The 20,409-nt window shown below is 36.7% G+C and overlaps 1 protein-coding gene across 1 annotated transcript; it reads right to left on the bottom strand.

The window, feature by feature from the left end:
• Positions 1 to 755: 755 nt before the first annotated feature.
• On the bottom strand, positions 756 to 19,292 carry LOC148644497 (ninjurin-1-like). Its single transcript, XM_088614148.1, has 4 exons — positions 19,013 to 19,292; positions 6,335 to 6,487; positions 5,446 to 5,546; positions 756 to 1,015 (listed from the first exon to the last, which is right to left on the bottom strand). The coding sequence occupies exons 1-4, from the start codon at positions 19,127 to 19,129 to the stop codon at positions 871 to 873; spliced, it is 516 nt and encodes a 171-aa protein (XP_088470274.1). The 5' UTR covers positions 19,130 to 19,292; the 3' UTR covers positions 756 to 870.
• Positions 19,293 to 20,409: the final 1,117 nt, after the last annotated feature.

The following is a 20,409-nucleotide window of genomic DNA, read 5'->3' as shown; positions in this document are numbered from 1 at the left end:
GAATCTTTATATTACAAAACATTTCTGAAGGAGGTTTAGTTTAGACAATTTTTAGCCAGCACATTGTCAATTATTTGAGAATTCATGCAGCTATTGAATACTTTATTTGCAACATAAGACTCATATCTTGTTAATGGTTCTTTCACAAAATTAGAATTGAAGTCTGTTTGGGACTATTTGAATGAAATTGTCTTGGTTTTGTGCTACATAGATGTAAAATATCTTTATTTATTCTAAGTCTTTCCTTCTTAAACACATTGTGGCAGTTCCTTTCTTTAAATGTGCTTTGATTACGATCCTTTGTTCTTAACATGGCATGAAAAATAGCTCAATCCTGGTTGCATTCCAAAAGCAATAAAGGCAAAAAAGGTAAAAAAGGTAAAAAAGGCAAAAAAAAAGATCATTTAGCTTAAAAAATTAAACCTGGATACTGACCATGAACTAAATTCTTTCTCAAGACAAAATTACTAACTGGAAATTAAGTGTCCCTTAAACAATAAGCATCCATTCTGACTTTTGCATTTGATCAAGGAAGTCCTGCATCACTGCTACATGTTATGGCTAATTGTAACTTGGACAGTCATTCAGAAATACCTAGTACTTGTTTTTAAACTCCCACACCTGCTATTGTTTCCTACCAGATGACTGTGTGATTTTATAAATCCACATATATAGTATTATTCGTCCATTTCCAGTACAGGGATTTAGCAGATGGGCATGAAAAAAGGGAGGATGCAGGTTATCTGAAAGTAATCTTTATTTACTTCTTCAAATTGAAATGATTACCAACTTGCCTGTAACAAGTACTGAATAAAGTAATGGCTGTAGGAATCTATCCTTTGCAGTGTGCAGCATCTAAATATAATTCCATTAAGGCTCTGCAGTAGATGATGTGGCTGTGAGATGCTGGTCGGCAGGAGTCAGATGAGGAGAGAACCAGAAAGCTGTGATGAAGACATTGACAGCTGTGATCACCAGGATTAACCCAGTCACAATGTTATTCAGCAGGTGAACTCTGTGGAAAACAAAAGGGCAAAACCTTGTCTTTATTTATTTATTTGTTGATTTATTCTTCTAAATCACCGCACGCCATCAATTCCATATAAATGACTCTTCCCGCTGAATTTAAATGATCCAAGGGTGCTTCAACAAAACAGCGTTCCAAAGTGTTTGTAAAATATTGTAAAAAAAAACCATTAACACTATGGATATTGCATCTACAGAATAAGAAACTTCCTCTGGGAAAATATTTTGTGGACTCTTTGGAAATGTGTGTAGTCCTCTTTGGAAATGGATATAAGAATATGGATATTGTTTTCTGGAAAATTAAAATGTAGCTAAAATGATGAGAATTGAACAATGATGCCGTTATTGTGGTACCTGTTTTGTTTCCACTTCTATCAATAAATAACAAGTGGAAATCGCTGTGTGTTAGATCACTGTCAATTAAGATGCTATTTATGCAGAGGACGCCTCTTTTTAAATTGTCTTTTAATCATTTTGGCTTGGGGTGTATATACACAACAACATTTTTTACATTTTTTAATGTTTAAATAAACATAGAGGATTAATTAGTTGATTCTTATTCATACACACAATATTTTTTTTTTCTTTGTTTACTTTTATTCTTTATTTGTGTCCTCTTGTCAAGCACAGGAAATTAAAGTGGGAACTATTTAGCCTTAAGATCTTCAAGCTAAAGAATCCCTTTCCTTTTCATGTGGCTTCACTTTAGATAAATTGTGTTAGATCTTCAAAGCTAAGCTCCATCTGCAGCTGAATACCTGATTTGTACCTTTTTGTACTGAACATAATAGTATCATGATAAAACCTCCCAGTGGCCTTTCTGCACTGTAGCACTCATTTACATTTATATTGATAGCAGGCTCCATATTGCTTAACTCACTTTCAGAGTATAATTCCAAAACCGGTGGACTTAAATTGTAAAACAAAGCATCCCCAAACACTGAGAATTGCATACACCTGCTTCAATTGTCATTTTGACAAAGCCACAACAGCCAAGGACTTTGAGATTTTATAATAGCTGTTTTATTATCTGCTGTTGAAATCCAGTTCTTTCTATAAGGAGATGAAGCCTTTACAGTGTGGTCCCATACCCGATTGTAGGGAGAAGAGGTGAGATGGTGATTTTTTGTTGCTCTGCTTTTCAGAAATGTCTTCATTAAGATGCAATATGATTGAATAAATACAAATAGATGTAATGCCTTCCTTAATCGCACTGGTTAAAATGTATCTTGATTAATCATTGTTCTGAGATGATTGCATTCAAAACTATTTCCTTCCTTATTTAGATTAGTTCTTTTATGGTGTTTAGAACAAGAATAAATTAAAATGGTCTGTTTCTCATCTTTTCTTACAATGCACGCATGTTTAATTTTATCCAATTTTCAAACAATACATTTTTATAAACATATACTGTATCATCTCTCTGGAATAACAGTTAAAACGAAATCTTCTGATAATGAATTAGTCACAGTGGGAATAATAATAATGAAACAATTTTCCAGATTGGGGAAAACAAAATGTACAGCAAAACTAGATTTTTAATAATCTGGAGTGCACATACAGTATAGCTATGTGAAACTCATTGTCATTAATCAAAGCTATCTTGGGATCAGCATTGCTTAACAAGATATTGCTTATTTGAAGTTACTGAACAATATTACATGTAAATAATCAATCAGTAGGAGCTGGGCAGTACATTACTTCTTGATTTCAGTTCCTAGTAGTACCCAGCCTTCTGTGTGAGGTTTCTCAATAAATAAAGCAAATGTACTCAAAGGAAAAGACAGCACATTACATTGGGATTTTTCATTTTTAAGACAACCAAGAAGAAGCAGAGTTCAACACCATTGTTTGCCTGTGCCATGTGTGACCGGGGTACAATACAGGACATTTAAAACCCTGGTGAGACAAGTTCAGGTCAGACATCCTAACCTGCATGTATGGGAGGTGAGAGCAAATGGGAGTACCTAGAGATGAACCGCCAGACCAATGGAGGAAATACCACCTCCACACAGAAGGTTACCCCAACTCAGAATTGAATTCAGACCTCAAATAAAGGCAGCAGCAGCCATTGTGCCTCCTTTAGTAACAATGTCCAAATAAGAATCTGCAGAGGAGACCCATATAAGTGACTCAGTTAATTAGGTCTAATAAAGCTCCCTAAATTTGCATCACACTGACTTTTTAAAACATGAGTTGAGCTGATCCACCAGTCTGATTCACATCAAGCGTCCTGGGTGAGTTTAAATGGACTTTTTTCAGTGCAGTTGTTGTTCAGTACTTAGCTCCCCTTCATGAGTGTTGATGACTAAGATTTAGACCTCTGAATAAGAATGATCTGCCGCCTTTGTGAGAAGAGGCAGCTAGCCTGATTCCTGGGGAAGCAGGTACTGTACTGTTCTAAGGGCAGTGTTTTCCAGTCTCGTACAGATAGGTAATGTTATTGTTTGGTTCTGCACACTTGAACTTAAATGAAGAAATCCATCTTTACTAATTTCATATTTTAAATTGAGGAATCTATTCTGTTGTTAGCTTACAATTACAATTAGCTTACAATTTGTACTGGTGGGTGGGATTTGCATAGAGATTTTGATCTACTGTAATATGTGGTTTGCTAAGAAATGCACAGACAACACAGGCAGAGACAAATTGATTAGCAGTCTAATAGCACAGAGAAGTGTCGATAGTCCAAGGGTGGACTCCCAATTCAAACATACACATGTAAAATGCTCTTCAAGCCTGCTTGACACACATTGTTGAGGACCAAGAAAATGTAAATATATTTAAACTAGAATGGAATGGGGGCATTCACAGAAAAGAGAGTTACAGTACATATTGAGTAGTGTCAAAAACAACTAAAAGGAAAAAACAAAACATAAAAAGACCAGGTAATTAAGAGCTTATACTGAAATGCCAGGAACATCAGGGAAAAATCAAGAAGAAGCTACTTGCAGATTATGATGTAATTGGAACCACAGAAACATGGCTAACCAAGAGAGATGGGGAAGAATACAACATTAATGGATACACAACATTCTGCAGAGACAGGGAAGATGGAAGAGGGGGAGGTGTAGCACAATATATCAAAAAGACCATTAAGAAACACAAACTTAACTCAGATGAATTGAGGGCCTCAGAAACTGTATGTGTCAGAGTGATAAAAAACATTCAAAAGGCAAAGTTTTAGGAGTATGCTACACATCACCGAATTAAAGATAGAAATTATAATTCACACTTGTATAATGAAATCCAAAACCTATGTGTAAAAGTAAAACATGGTTTTTATTGGAGATTTTAATTTTCCTGACATGGACTAAAAAAAACCAATAGGAATGTCAGCAGGAGAAACTGAAATGGTACACATGACTAATGACCACTTTCTTACCCCGTTTGTCAGAGCACCTACAAGAGGGAATGCATGTATTGATCCAGTCTTTTCAAATACTGAAGATACAGTTTGCAAGCAGAGGTGAGAGGACTATTAGGGAACTGTGATCATAAAATGGTAAGCTTTGAAGTATATTTTAAAATAGTACAAGCATAGTCCAAAACATATGGTTACAATTTTGGGAATGCAAAGTACAAATAAAAGAGACTAAGATTAGGAAAAGTAAAATAGGACAGGATAGATATGGTTTCAGAAGGGAATGGGTAGCAATTTGTTACATACAATATATTCTGTCTGAAGATTCACCCCTAGAGTGAATAAAACATATTTCACTGTTTGTTCTGAAGAAGACTATGGGGTTGACTTTGTCAATGCCTTTGACCATTGAATATGTGAATGGCCCTTCATGTATAGTAGTATTCTAGATTATACATCTGTATGTTTTTCATCGGTGTATTGGACACTGTGCCATTTCCAACTGCTTCGGTACATCATTGATTGATAAGCAATTAGAGCTGTTTGGGAAACTATGGGAGAGATCTTTTTGCTACATTTCTTGGACTGATACAAATAAACAAAATTATTTCTAACTCTGAAACTAAGACCGAGTGCAGAAAAATTCAAAAGAAGGAAATTAGAAATCAAGTAGCATGTTATCGTTATCAACTTTTTAAAGTACAAAAGCCAGGAGACTCAGAAGAATTCCCAGACTGGGGAACCCTTCCTTTAATGAACATCAGGTCCAGAGTTATGTTGTGTGCATGTAATATTGACATCTAGCACTATCACTGTTGTGTGCATGGGAACTGATTAAAAAACCATAGGTGTATCTGTAATGCTGAGATGAGAAAAACAATTAGTTTGGCAACTCTGAAATGAGTGGTAGTAAAATATAAAAAACAACTGGAGAATCTCAATTAACAGAAGTTAAAATGGTAATTCACCTCTGCAAAACCTTAAATCACTTTCCTGTAAACCTAGAAATTGCAAGACTTCCATTATGCACATAGACATACATTTTTTAAACTCACCTGTCACTTAGTCTGCGTTCAGGATCATCGTATTCAATATTTTTTGAGCCTTTGTAGATCAACAGAGCTGCCACAATAAGCTGGAGACTGACTGATACACACTGAAAAGGGAAACGCAAATGTCATATTCTAAACACTTCAACAGTGCAAAACATGTCTGATTAGGTATTTTACATTGCTTCCAAGATGCAGTGCACATCCATTTATCATACCAATAGTGGCTTGCAAAAGTGTTGTAAAAGAGTATAAATTGCAGCATTTATTGCCAAATGTACTGTATTTCATTTCAGGGCTCATTACTTGACCACGTGATAGCTTTAGAGAGCTCAAACCACTGTGCACTTTTGTCTTTTCTACTTCGTTGACAGACAGAGGCCAGGTAAATGGGACTCAAAAACATAGATTAATTAGGAGCTTGGTTATGATGTTCATGGAAGCACTAACATCTTTTTATCAATACAGAAAGGCAGCATAAGGGTACCTTAAACTGCTTTCTAAAACATTATTTAAAACATCATAGTTGCCTGTTACATTATCATAAATTGTAAATATTGTATATCATTGTATGATACCTAAAGTGATACTAGTCTGCTTTCTTTTGGAATAATACCAGCCCTTTGTAGGTATAGGTATTTCTTTCTAGGCCTTTTTCTTAAACACTGATAGACAAATTCAGGGACCTGATTCAGACTAATTTAGAATAATTAAAGGTAATCCTTAGTGGGTTTACCTAGACTGTTTTATTTTTAAACAATATCTTTATACATCTTAGCTTTTCCTAAAAGAGCTCTGTGTTTGCATTTTTTTATTACTGCTCTTGCACAGCTAAGCTTTTTTGTTATGTTTCCCTGAGTGAGATACTTTAGGCAGGTTGATCTTCCATACGTACCAGTAAGATGAAAAGGAAATAATAGAATTGTGTGTCAGGGCCTTGTTGCAGGAGATGTTTCATTTGGGAGGCATTGGCAGTGAAGAGAGCCATATCGAGAAAGCCCTGAGCAAGAGTCTTTGTTCTGGCATAAGTGTTTATGTTCCTTATTACCTGTCATTTGAAAACAACATGTTATTACAGTGTCACTGCTGGCAGGTTAGAATACAATAAACCTAGCCTGAAGTAAACATGCTGCAATTATAAGCGAGAGAATGAACTCACTTATAATTAACACATGTTGATGGACAACAGCTCAAATAGGGATGACAGCAATGCAAGCATTTTATGCCACTCGCTGAAAAGAGAACTACAGTAATGCTGAGCACAGAATTTATACATTAAATCTAAATTAAAAAAACACTCTCTCTAAACTTTTCACAAAGTTTGCACTTTTTTCAGAAATTTCAAGAAATTTTCATTGATAAGAATACCTGTCTAAGTATTGTATTTTTTGTTGGAGTAATCTTACCTTAAATTGAAAAAATCTACAGTATGTATTTTTGTATACAACCAAAATAACTGAGATTCCATACCTATACAAGGCAGCTTATAGCATCATACCTCTATCATTTTTTATACACACAGTTGAAGGAATTTGGAATCTGTTAAGGAAATAAATAAAATTCTCTGTATAATGTAAATATTTTTATCACATTTGACTGCAGCCTCTAAATATTGCAGAGACATAAACAAAATATGTAACTTTTAATTCTTTTGCAAAAGGTCAAAAAGAGTCTATACTTTTCATTTGACCCTCAAGAGAATTGCCTAAAGGCTACAGTTGACTACTTCTTCAACAAGTCATATGAGACCTGCTTCAGACTGCAGATAAAAAAAATCTGCTGTGCTTTACATTGAGATGAAAATCCATAATAACAAATCATGTCTTAAATTAAAATGGACAGAACTGAGCTATCATGTGAGGAGATGGTCTCAGGAGCTATGAAGGATCTACGTGGTGCTTTGGAGGCTACCGACTGGGATGTGCTGTGCGAACCACATAGGGACGACATAGACAACATGGTGGACTGTGTCACTGACTACATTAACTTCTGCGTAGGCAACACCATTCCCACCAAAGACGTACACTGCTTTCCCAACAACAAACCCTGGATCACCAGCGACCTGAAGGCTCTTCTGTATGACAAAAAGAGAGCCTTTAGGAGGGGGGAGAGGGAAGAGGTTAAGCGTGTACAGAGGGAACTAAAGCAGAAGTTAAGAGAGAGCAAGGACGCCTACAGGAGGAAGGTAGAGGTCAAGCTGCAAAAGAATGGGATGAGGGATGTATGGAGCTGCATGAGTCAGATCACTGGCTTCAAACAGGCTGGGGGTGTAACAGAGGGAAACCTGGTGATGGCCAACGAGCTGAACCAGTTTTTTAACAGGTTTGATTCAGGGCCCTCTGTGGCTCAACACCCATCCCCCCACAGCCACACGCTCCCTAAGCCCCCACAGCTGCGACTGCCCTACACGTCCTCCCTTCCCCCACAATCACAGCCGTCTACAGCTACAACCCCGACAGCTACTCACCCCCAGTCCCCCCCAGCTGCCACTCTCCAACACCTCCCCCATTAACACCTGCAGCACTGACAGCGCTATGAGCACCATCCCCCAGGCCTGGCTGACCATCACAGCTGACCATGTGAAGATGGAATTGAGGAGGCTTCACCAGGGTAAGGCCACAGGCCCAGATAATGTCTGTCCCAGAGTTTTGAGGGCTTGTGCCGATCAGCTGAGCGGAGTGCTCCAGCGACTGTTCAACCTGAGCCTGCGCTGAGTCCCCGTGCTCTGGAAGACATCATGCCTGGTCCTGGTACCAAAGAAAGGGTGCCCCTCTGTCCTCAATGAATACAGGCCAGTAGCCCTGACTTCTCACGTCATGAAGACACTGGAGAGGCCGGTCTTGTCCCATCTGAGACCCCTGGTCAGTTCATCACTGGACACCCTACAGTGCAAAGGGCCTACTCCCACCTGGACAAGGCTGGCAACACTGTGAGGATTACGTTTTTCAACTTCTCCAGTGCCTTCAATACTATCCAGCCCTTAGTGCTAGGGAGGAAGCTGGAGGAGATGCAAGTGGGTGCCTCCATGATCTCATGGATCACCGACTATCTGACAGGTGGACCACAGTTTGTGAGACTTCAGAACTGTGTGTCTGAACAGGTAGTGAGTAACACAGGGCCTCCTCAGGGGACAGTTCTTTCTCCGTTCCTCTTTAACCTCTATACTTCGGACTTTAAATACAACCCAGAGTCGTGCTGCCTGCAGAAATTCTCGGATGAGTCCGCAATTATGAGATTGTGAGATGGGCAGGAGGAAGAGTACAGAGGACTGGTCAGCAGCTTTGCGGGTTGGTGTGGGGAGAACCACCTGCAATTGAATGTGGCAAAGATGAAGGAGCTGGTGATAGATTTCAGGAGGAAAAGGGTCCAACCTACTCCTGTCTACATCCATGGGAGTGGTGTGAAGATAGTGGACTCAAACAAGAACCTGGGAGTGCACATTGACGATAGACTGGAATGGTCTAAGAACACCGAGGCCATCTACAAGAAGGGTCAGAGCTGACTTTACTTCATGAGGAGGCTCAGGTCCTTCAATATGTGTAGTAAGATGCTACATATGTTCTATCAGTCGGTGGTGGCGAGCACCATTTTCTACGTGGTTGTGTGCTGGGGCTCTGGGATTAGAGCAGGGGATGCTAACAGGCTGAACAAGCTCATCAGGGAGCAAGCTCTGTCATTGGGTCTGACCTGGACTCCTGGAGGAGAATGGTGTCCAAACTAGAGGCCATCATGGACAACGTCTCCCATCCCCTCTATGACATGCTTGTGAAAATGAAGAGCACGTTCAGCAATAGGCTGATCCAACCATGGTGCGACAGGGAGCGCTACAGGAGGTCATTCTTGCCTTCTACCATAAGACGGTACAACACATCCACTTTGTGTCTGGGCAGGGGCAACATTGACATTGACCTGTTTTTGGATTCAACAGTAAACTCTCTTACATCTGGCTTTACCCATTTACAACTGTTTTTTGTGCAATATATGCCAGGGACTTGTGCAATATATTTATATTTATATTTATACTTATAATGTACAATACAACTTTTTGTGTACTGTTCTGGTTTGTTCTTTGTGTATTCGGGACTGTGAGCAACTCTTCTTAGTGCACTTCTCACTGACTGTATTGATTGTATTGTATGTATTGTATTTGTTGTATTATTGTATCATTTCGTTACACTGTGCTGTGTTGACTGTGTTAAGCTGCGGTTGCACTGCAATTTCCCTCACAGGATCAATAAAGTACCTATCTATCTCTATCTATTTTATCATTCTACTGCACATTTGTATTGATGGATGAGATTAAACAATATTATTGCTAAATAATATCAGCTACTGTATAGTTTAAAATCCAAAAAAAAAAAGACACAGGAATCTACAAAAAAAGTGGTTTATTCTATTAGGTAAATGGTAAAGAACCCCTCTCCCCAATATTTATAAAGTGTTCTCTGTGTTACTATAAGAAATAATAAGTGATTTTATTTTGTAACCACCACAGTTGATTTAGAAGACAAAAACAGGTTTGATCCAGACTGGCATCCTCTTCAGTATGTTTGGCTCATGTATAAAAACAAAACTGAATAGCAGAATAGGAATTGAAATGAAATGTTTTTGTATCAGGACATGTGCCAAAAAGCAGATATTTCCATATTGTATTCAGCTGTTTCTGAGATTTGATTTAATGCCAAGCTTTAAAGACACAAATGTCTAGAAATGTACAGTACAACAAGGAAGAGATACACACACTGTATGCAAAGCAGCTCCTGGTTGTGTTGCATTAACTCCAACAGGAAGGACCATTCTTACCTTCCGGGCAAGTAGATATTACAAAATGTTATCATAGTTTTCTAAACTGTATAGGGATTTCCACAATACGAACTACTGATCAATACTAAGAGACCAGCAATTTTTAGCTTAAATTGATTTTGGTTGGATTTAAAGCTGTGACCCAAATGACATTTACTGTATAACTGCTGCTAAATTAAGCATTGTTGTTCTGTATATGTTGTGAAAGAACGTGGAACAGGGTCAAAAAAGGACTTTTATTTTAGACCAAGAATTTTGAGAAGTCTTTACCCACTATAATTCTGTTTGCCAAAGTTTGGAACAGGGCAGAGGAAACTACATGCTCATGTAGGAAAAAAGGGAACCCCTATGAGCTAAATTTTTTGGGATGAGAGTCAGCTGGGGGTGATTAGCTTGCCTCTCAAGGTATAAAAGGGTGTGGCAAACACTCCATTTTGTTTTCTTTCTTGCTTTTTGGAAGAGTTAAGTCATTGAAAACTTTTTTGTTTTTTTCTGTTAAATAAAAGTATGGAACAAAGAGGTTTGACAGTTAAAAACAAGCTAGAGGCTCTTAAGATAGAATAAGGTTAAATTGTTGCTAATCCACTGCAATAGGTCTAATAGTAACAAACTTATTAGGGAAAAAATAAAAACAAGCCTCACAATTTCCTGTGGTATATTGGAAGACCATTGGAAGATTTGTGACCAGTATTGATGTGAAACCCCTGAAGTTTTAAAGTATTAAAATGAACTTGAGGTTAAAAAACCTAAACCTTGGTTTTCTAAACAAAGAAAGGGCACTAAACCTATGCTTGGGGTTGTGGGTACTAGTTTGGGAAATCAAGCACTCCTTTTACGTCTGAAGTGAGTTTCCTAAAAACCTGACACGGAAAGACAAAGGTTCTGGTCATTCTGTTTCTCCTAGTTTTTTAAAAAGGTCATTTGGTTGGCAGTACAGATTGAAATAGCCACTGCCGGAATCTATGGAACAAGACCAAAATGAAGATGAAAGTAAAGACAATTTTAGGAGTCAAGTTTGCTAGTGTTTTTTTCCTATTTCGTGTGATGGACTACATTGAAAGGGGAGAAATATAAAAAAACAGTAATGAATACTATAACATTAATTATACAAATTGATTGATCTGTTTGGTAATGGTAGAGACTTTCTCTTCTTCAAGAAGGTCACATACCACCATTATATTATCTGTGTTACTTTCTTCTCTAACTCTTATCAATAGATTATTTTTTTTTAGAATAGAAAACAGTTACGAATACCGAGTCTTTATTTGATCATAAAATGTTTATGGAGTTTAAGAATAATCTTTCCAATATCCTCAGTTTTTCATGAAGCAGAAATTGTTTCCAGCAGTTCTATATTGAAGTGATAATGGTCTCACTAAGCAGCATTCCCATGGCTGCAACAGCAAAACCAAGTCTTCACTATACAGTAGGTCTATATCACTATAGGAAAAATGTATGGGTACAACTTTTAATATAGAGAAACATAAAATAAAAACATCAGTTCTTTACATACTGAATGCCTAAGACAGAGTGTGATTTCCCACTGATGTATTTATTTATCATGAACATATGTTGGTGTTCTGTGGCACAATAACCTCCCTTCTGTGTAAGGTCCTACTGCCTTATTGTAGTTAATCTAATAATCATAGAGCAATAGAAAATAAAATACTATTGATCAGGCATATTAAAAACTGAGGAAACAAAAAACACATATGCACAAAAATCCTTATTCTTATGTTTCTTGATTTAGTGCTGCTTTTGATACAGTAAATCATTCTGTTTGTTGCTAAATTGCATGAAAACTTTTTTGTCTATCAGTGGTCTTTAACTGGTTATTGGCAGGCAGCATTTTGTCTCCCTTGATCCTCATAAATCCCTATGGTCGCAGTCAATCAGGGTGTGCTGCTGGGTTCAGTCTTGGGCCCTTTGCTTTTTATTATTTATATGCTTCCTCTTGGCCAAATTATACGGAGAAATGATCATCAGTTTCACTGTTATGCAAATTACTCTCAGATTTACGTTAAAACGTCTTCTCAAACTTGTCTCCCCCCTCCATCACATATCTTTCGTTTACGTGACATCAAACTTTGGTTGACATCAAACTCCCTGAAGCTACATAGTAACAAAACAGAAATTTTACTGGTGGGTAGCAAATGTCTGCTGGAAAAACTCAAAAGCTTCCCCATTCATCTGTCAGCCATAGTTAGGAATCTGGGAGTCACACTTGATTCTATCCTGCCTTTTGAGCCTTATGTGAAGAATGTCATTAAGATATTTATTTCACCTTCAAAATATTGCCCACATTAAGCAATTTCTAACATCAAGGCTTGATTTATTTTTTTATGACTTCTATTCCTCTTTACTCTGTGAGCTCCAACAACAAGAAGTTGCAATGTGTTCAAAAAAGCTAGACTACTAACTAGCAGGACATCACACCTAAAAGTCTCCATATTGGTTGCCCATAAAGTCACGTATTCAATACAAGATCTTGTTACTGACTTTCAAATCTTTAAACAATTTAGCTCCATCAGACATCCCTGATCTTCTCCACCATGTTAACAACCCCTCCAGAAGGCTCTAGTCAATTGAGGCTGGTCCTCTTCTCACTGCACCCAGGACTACATCATCGAGTCTTGGGGACTGTGCCTTTTCTATCGCTGCACCAGTGTTATGGAATGACCTTCCTCAGACTCTATGACAGACAACTTCTTTAACTCTTCAAAGCCAAACTTAAGGCTTTCCTTTTTACCAAGGTCCACATCTGATTGTCTTACATCTGTAAAAACATGTATGCTCCTGTTAATTTCCTTCTTTTACTTTTTAATTTGTACTTTTTTGTCTTTTCTTTATTCATGATGGATATTCATGGATAGGTGCTTTATAAATAAAAGTTATTATTATAAACAAGTAAGCATGCATTTCCATGAATGCAGCCTCTTGTAGCCTCTTCTAGTTCAAGTCATACTTTATTCCCAAAACAGATCCTAATTGTACTTAACACAACTGGAAAGATGAGAGATTTTAGGATGCTTTTCCCTTGTTGATGTTCCTATGATTCCAAAGGTGTTTTCTTTCTGGAGTCCTTCTCCTAGTTCATGTAAATGAACGTAAGACTCACAAGGTGTTATAAATGCTAGTACACACAGTACATCTTTGAATCAAACCTTTACAGGGTATTACTTTTCCTGATGTTATATTATTTACAAGATTAAAAGCTGAAGAGATAAGGATAATTTTCCATTTCTTACCTCAATCCCAGTGAAGAGATTGTCACATAATATGATATAGAATACAGAAACAAATGCTTTATGATTTGTCTTAGTTTTAGTTGGCTTTGGTTTTTGGGCACAATATAGTATTGTTTTAATTATTTTGTCAAATATCATTTCAAATGAATTACAAAGATATCAAACCAGCAGTCTTTCCTCTTGGGAAGCACATCTTACATGCAGTCATTGTTAAAATGCAGTTTTACCTGTTTTGTACAGAGGTTCTTATGTAAAGCATCTAAATTAGGTAGCTCAGTTAAGTATTAAAACGGGACCCTTCTTTTATTTTTTGGCTTTGCATCGTGATTCCTCAGAAGTTTGGTGCTAGTTTTTTGTAATTAATTTTAATTTCGTAATAGAAACTATCATAGAGCATATGGTATGGACTGCAGAATAGCCCCTGGTGGATTTTGAATACAGGATGCATAATGTTCGCTTCAACGGCTTAGGAGCTTGCAGGTCTGATGCTACTCGGAGAATTGTTTTTTTTCCAGAATTCCCTGCGCACTGTAGCATAAACAAGATCTTTTCTTGGTGACAAAACTCATTGAGTGTATAAAATATATATTTTCTTTTGAGGTAACCAGAAAGCTTTGTTTTTGCTTGAATACTTGACAGGGCTCAACTGTATTACCCATTAACTGGGCATTTAAATGATTATCAGAGGTTTATTGGTAAGAATAAGGTTAAGAAATAAATTCACATGGGATTTAAATTAATTCAAGTGATGTGAAGAAAAGAAATACAAACTTACATTCTTTTCTGCTACTGTACAATTTCTGGAAAGTCATAGAATTGATAATATGATACATACAAAGTAGACCTTTATAATTTTTTAAAGAAAATGTGATTTTTAAATAATGCATTTGCCTAGAATAGCCTGACTGAAATGCTTCATCTGACTCATTGTGAAAATCAGTGTCAGATGCCAATGCAGTCTAATAACCCTGTGAGGACTAAATAGTTTGAACTTGTGCTATTTCAGAGCATGCAATGCATTTTTAAACATATACAATAATTTTAAACTGTCTATTTTATTCAGAGTTTTGCATTAAAAAGATTAGAGTCATTTTAGCGTAGCTTGACAAGCACAATAAAATCGGTCGTTCTTCAATTGTCCTATGTAACTGTTGATGAAAAAAAGTTGTTTCAACTGCAATGTTTAAATTATAAACAAAAAATATAATATAAATAAAAAATATTTTTAAATCCAATGTTCTATCATGCAGGCCTCTTTATTATTTTGTATTCAGTTGCATATTACATTTACCCCCCCTTTAGTGTATTGACAATTTAGTGATTGATCACATAATTGGGACTAAATAATTAAAGTGTGGTACACGTGCCATTTTGCCTGTTGGAAATCATTACTTGCTATAATTACATGCTGATGCATGGCACTGTTGCTTGTGGAGCAATAATTAAATACCACAGCTCGAATCACTGCCATTTTTATGTTACAAATGTATAGACAACCTTGTTTTTAGTAGATGAATGATGTGGTGCATCATGTAAATTACTGAAATACTTCATGAATCTATATATTATTCCGAATGCATATAATAATAATTATTAATAACAACAACATTTTCTCCACAGAAAAGGTAGTTGTGCAACATCACTCTCTATTGTACTTGTTGTGAATAAGAAAACACAAGAATAGTTCAATAATGCCCGATTAACTCTGTTGCATGTTTAAACTGGAAGTGCTTGTAAGACCTTCTCATCACTTTAGACCTTTGACTTTCTGTATTCGAGCAGAAGAGCAGTTACCACGTGTTTTGCAAATCATGCTGAGTGGGGGGGCCAACAGGGCAGCTAGTCCAGTAGCGAGCCTTTTCACAGTGTAATCAATGTGGAGATGGGGGTGAGAGTCCTTAGGTCAGCCTCCATTATTTCAAGTTATTGCTGTATGCTTGGGGCTTAGGTTTTGTGGTCAGCTCATTTATCACCAAGTCAGCCTCGTGCTCTTGATACCGTGACCTTAATTGAGGTACTCTCCTATCCTATGACAGGAGAAACCCTTTACCTGTTCCTGAGTTTGCCTGTACATACTGTAGGTTATAATGTTGTTAGCAGAGCTGAACGTTGAAGGAATTAGTTACAGTTTCTATAAATAAAATTTTAAAGAATATTTTAAAAAATGCATTCAGACCAAGAAGGCTGGCTCCATTATTTATGCTATAGTTTTACTTTTCTTTACTTCCCCCTTAGGACCTTTAAGACAATGTTCAGCAGATTCCAATTTTAAATTCTATTTATTCATTTATTTTTGCTTTCTGACCTTATCATTTCATTTAATTTCCCTTGTGCCATATTTACAAATCTGACAGAAGTTTACTTTTATATGTATACTTTAAATATCTCAAACTAAAAAATGCTAAGCAATGTGTATACTTTTTGTCTACCAATTTCTTTAATCCAGTGTAATTTGCAACAGAATCTGCATCTTACGTATCATTTAGTTATGTTTATTTTTCACATAGGAGATATCAAAAGTTTTAAAATTATGATTTAAAGGAACTAGGTAGGCTCCTCTACAGAAGATGTAATACGCATGATTCACATTCTTTGAGAGACATTTTTACAACAGCTTAGACTTGATTACTAAAGTGGATAATATAAACCTTTCTGCTAAACCTTCTGGCTGAGAATAATAAGTGCAGCTAAGGTCAGCTGCCGGGTTTATAAAAGCATCTTCATTTACAAAGTTATGGGCTTTTAGATTTAAATATAAACCCCAACACGAGAATGAAAATGGATCGGTATAGTTTGATACTACAGTATATTATGTACCAGACACCTTCTTCAATATCACTTTGCAAGCTGAATACAAGAGTTTTTTTTTTCATTTAATATGAACCATGAAGTGCATTCAAACTTTATTTTGTTGTGTAAGGGAATCTACCGTGAAATCAATAGATTTTCTGAAACAATATAAACGACCACAATTTTCAGTTCCTCTTAATCTATGGCAATCAGGTAATCAAGAACTTTCATTACCCACAAAAGCAAGTAAAACAAACACATCATTGTTCTTAAGAATATCTTGTGTATCTTAATCATTCAGCATCCTCACTAAATGAAAGCTGTCATTCCTTTTTTAATCACAACATGTTTTTACAAAAATGTTCTAAAGCATTCCTATTTTCTATAGGCCTGGTTTTGCAGTTTGCAAATTAAATCCTTAAAATCAGGGGTGTCAGATTCCTGCTGCAGGGATGGGTTACCTTTACTTGCTACCAGAGGAGTAAAGATGGGAAATCTCAGGTCCTGGAGGGCTGGCGTGCCTGCAAGTTTTCTACGTTTCTTTCTTTTTCAAAGCACTAGCAGGTGAAGAGCAGGGGGGAATTGAATTGGTCCTATTAAGCTGATTTAGTATAGTAAGAGCTGAGTTGGACTGAGAACACCCATACAACACCAGCCCTCCAAAATCAATGTTACCCTTTTCTGGTCTGCTGTGTTCTGGTGTTTGCTCCAACCCAAGTAGTCAATTAAACAATCAACAAAACTGCCTAACGCATAGGATGTTTCTGAAGGTCACCTTATTAAAGGTACAGTTACTTATAAAGCACCAAGGAGTCAGGATAAAAGAATTGCAATTGTGCAAGTAATAAAATAATTCTAGCAATCATGTAACTGAGTGAATTGGTAGAACACAAACAAGAAGATAGAAACTTTGGCAGTATTGTGGAATAGTAGTAAGGGCTCTGGACAGAAAAGTAGAACACTTGCTATGGTCTTGAGCAAAGAACTTCACTCTAATCGAAGCCCTGCTGAATAAATACAGTACATCTCCAGATCATCACTGAAAATGAGAATTTGTTCTCAATTCACTAGTAAACAAGGAATAATAAGAAGACACTAGGCCTTCCAGAAATTAAGTCTGACATTACTGCATTAAGTGAAAGATGATTGATTAATTCTATTGACTATTGTCAGCCTTCTATTTGTATCACTAGAAAGGGACACTGCTCTTAAGTGGAAGTGATCAAAGATGTAGCTGATAGAGTCTGAACAACCTTATCAGACAGACTCAAACCTGTGTGTGACCTGGACGGTTATTGGAACTGCTCTCAACAAGATTGACATGGGGCTTGCAGAATCTGTGTCGATCTAAATTGAGAAATACAATTGATTGTTTTGAAGGGTGTTAAGCTATAAATTGTCAATCTGATTCTGCAACAAGATAAAAAAGAAACAATTGGGCTTTTTTTTCCTTTAGTGTCTTTCTCTTGTTATCAAATTAATGCTTTCAGTGGTGGAAAACAAAATCCCATCTGGGCTGATAATCGACGGGAGGTTACATTAAAACAGCAACAATTACCTAAATGGCACAATCAGCCTTTGGTGATTTTTTTAAATGCAGCAATTGACGTACACCTGTCCTATATCCATAAATACTATTTTTGTTGTTCATTTAAAAATAAAATAAACTTACACACAGTATACAGTATACGGTTTCATAACAGGGTATTTCCAAAAAATGTGTTTTTTGAGCAAGATACCAAAAATTATTTTTTTATCCTCATCTCAATCCAAGGTGTCTGTCAAAACTATTTGCTTCTGAATGTATAGTCAGTGACAAGGACAATCAGTGGGAACAATTGGTATTGCTGAGAGACACAACTACTGTACAGTATGTCTCTGGAGTTGGAAAAGTTTGCTTTGAGAATAAATCACAGGATGGAAGATTTAGTCTCCTCTTTAATAAGAGGAAGTCTTGGTAAAAGCATGATGATCCTTTTCTGATACTTAAAAAAATAAATCTCTGAATCATTATAAATACTGAGAGCTCTGGGTTTGACTAAAGAGACATTTTTTCAGAGCTTTTAAGATGATTTAAGATCGCAGGCTCATTACTGCAAACCTTAATGGATTTTAATATATATTATGGAAAATATCAAGTTCCATGTTTGTAATATTCAGCTGGAATGTAAGCAAAAATGTGAGATTTAATTAAAATCTGGGCTATAGTTGGATACTTTCTTTTAAGAGAGGCTTCAGTTTGAACATGATCATAATCTGTGTATCACAGAATTGAATAAATTAAGTGCTAAACTGAATATCAGAATATGTTCACAACAGTAAAACTAGGATTATTTAATGTCCTTATTTTTTGAGAGGTAACCAAAGATAAAATACATTTTATAGGAAATGTTATTGATTTTATACTGGCAACATGTTATTAAAACAATATCAGTGTGGTAGACTTACAATGCTCTCTAAATATGCTGATCTAAATTCTGTTTTAGTTCAATCTTTCTCTAGGAAACACACATCAAGATCTGACAGCAGTATCTGAGCTGACAATGTGAAGGAAATCAAAGATGATAAAAACACAAATGCAGCCTGACATATTTTTGGGAACTGAGTAGATTATAAAGTGAACCTTAAAAATTTCAACATAACCATACTGTATTATTACTACTTAAGGTCTGTAATATTATTTTCATTTTTATGCACACAGTAATTCCATGCAAAACAAAAATTCTACTCACATTTGTTCTGTTTTCTTCGCTGGAGTTTGGCTGAAAGAGTGGCTCCTCATCAGTGGACACATCACTCTCTTCTTGCGGTGTATGTCTGTGCATACTTCTTCGAAACAAAGAACTCATCTTCACAACCTTAAATCACTGACACACGTTATATAACATATGGTTAAAAAGCAACACACAGTCTCAGTTGTCAAATCTCAACAATTAAAAAGACCCATTTGAATACATAACAAAAACAATCAATGAACACAATTTTGGATCTTTTTAGTTTAAACAGAGTACTAATTATTCACAATGCCGGGAGAAGACATTCTAGAGTCCCTCACATGATTTGTCCCAGAGTTCCAGTGTTATCTTTATTTTGAGCTCGGTGGCTTTATTCTCAGCAACAGTGAATTGGGTATTTAGTGGTCAAAGCTGCTGACAGACCAAAGCCTTTTCAAATGCTTTCAGCTGTGTGGGACATTTTTTGTTTTAACAGTATCTACTGTGAAGGTTCTCACAGAGGTTCTCGCAAGGTTGTTTTACACAGGAACTGTAAAAGGTGAATGTGTGTTCATGTAGAACAATAAATATTGTAACACCCCCCCCTACAGACGCATAACATAACGTTGAATAAAATATTGGTGTTTGGCTTTCATTGCCTGACCATACAGAGCTACTGTATTAAAATGACTTAGCTTAAAATGATAGAACAAAAAATATTTCCTTATTACAACTGTCATATGAAAAGACTGGGGTGCTTCTGAGCAGTTCAACCGGTAAAGGTGTTGTCTCTAAATGCAAGCTGAGCATAAGACTTTGGGACTTCACGCCTGGGTTGTGGCACTAGCTGACAGGAGCTGGATTCCCCAGGCAGTGGTGCTCAATTGTCTCTGTCCTCTCCTTGGGATTTCCACTGACCTTCATGATCTTGCAGGCTTGTGATGAGGAATACACCTCTCCTCCAGCTGGCATTGAACCTCACTGCACATCACTGTAGGGACTACAGCATGTCAAAAGATGCATAGCTTAAGGGTGGGCAGACGGGAGTAGCCTGTCTGCAAATGTACATGCTATACAGAATATACAATTTAAGAAAATAAATATTCAAGAAATCCAAAACAATCAACTTGGGATCAAGACGCTTTTATCTTCCCTTTTTATGTCTCCATTCTATGGCAGCGGAGATAACACTGAGACAAGAAAAAAAGGAGGGGTGAAGATCAATGGAGCTTAAGGGGCTCCTGAGAGGCTCAGCAAGCAAAGGCACTCATGATTAAGTCCTATTTTCCTGCTATTACCAGTACAGGTCTGAACTGTGCTTATGACTGATAATTCCCAGAGCTGGTGCACAATAAGTCAAGTATCACTGGAGCTGGACAGACTTGAGATGGAGAAGGTAACTTTGGCTTGTTCTG

Source organism: Lepisosteus platostomus, chromosome 20, assembly GCF_059453375.1.
Source record: "Lepisosteus platostomus isolate fLepPlt1 chromosome 20, fLepPlt1.hap1, whole genome shotgun sequence".
NCBI lineage: Eukaryota > Metazoa > Chordata > Actinopteri > Semionotiformes > Lepisosteidae > Lepisosteus > Lepisosteus platostomus.
Note: the sequence above shows the minus strand (reverse complement) of the source record. Positions and strands in the feature narration are given on the sequence as shown.

Excerpts from the sequence above, each read along its gene's own strand:
- LOC148644497 (XM_088614148.1), bottom strand. The coding sequence starts at position 19,129 with ATGAGTTCTTTGTTTCGAAGAAGTATGCACAGACATACACCGCAAGAA. Across the intron at positions 6,488-19,012 it reads GCGAAGAAAACAGAACAAAT|GTAATAAGGAACATAAACAC; the intron begins GTGAGTAGAATT and ends TTCAAATGACAG. Across the intron at positions 5,547-6,334 it reads ATTTCCTTTTCATCTTACTG|TGTGTATCAGTCAGTCTCCA; the intron begins GTACGTATGGAA and ends TTCCCTTTTCAG.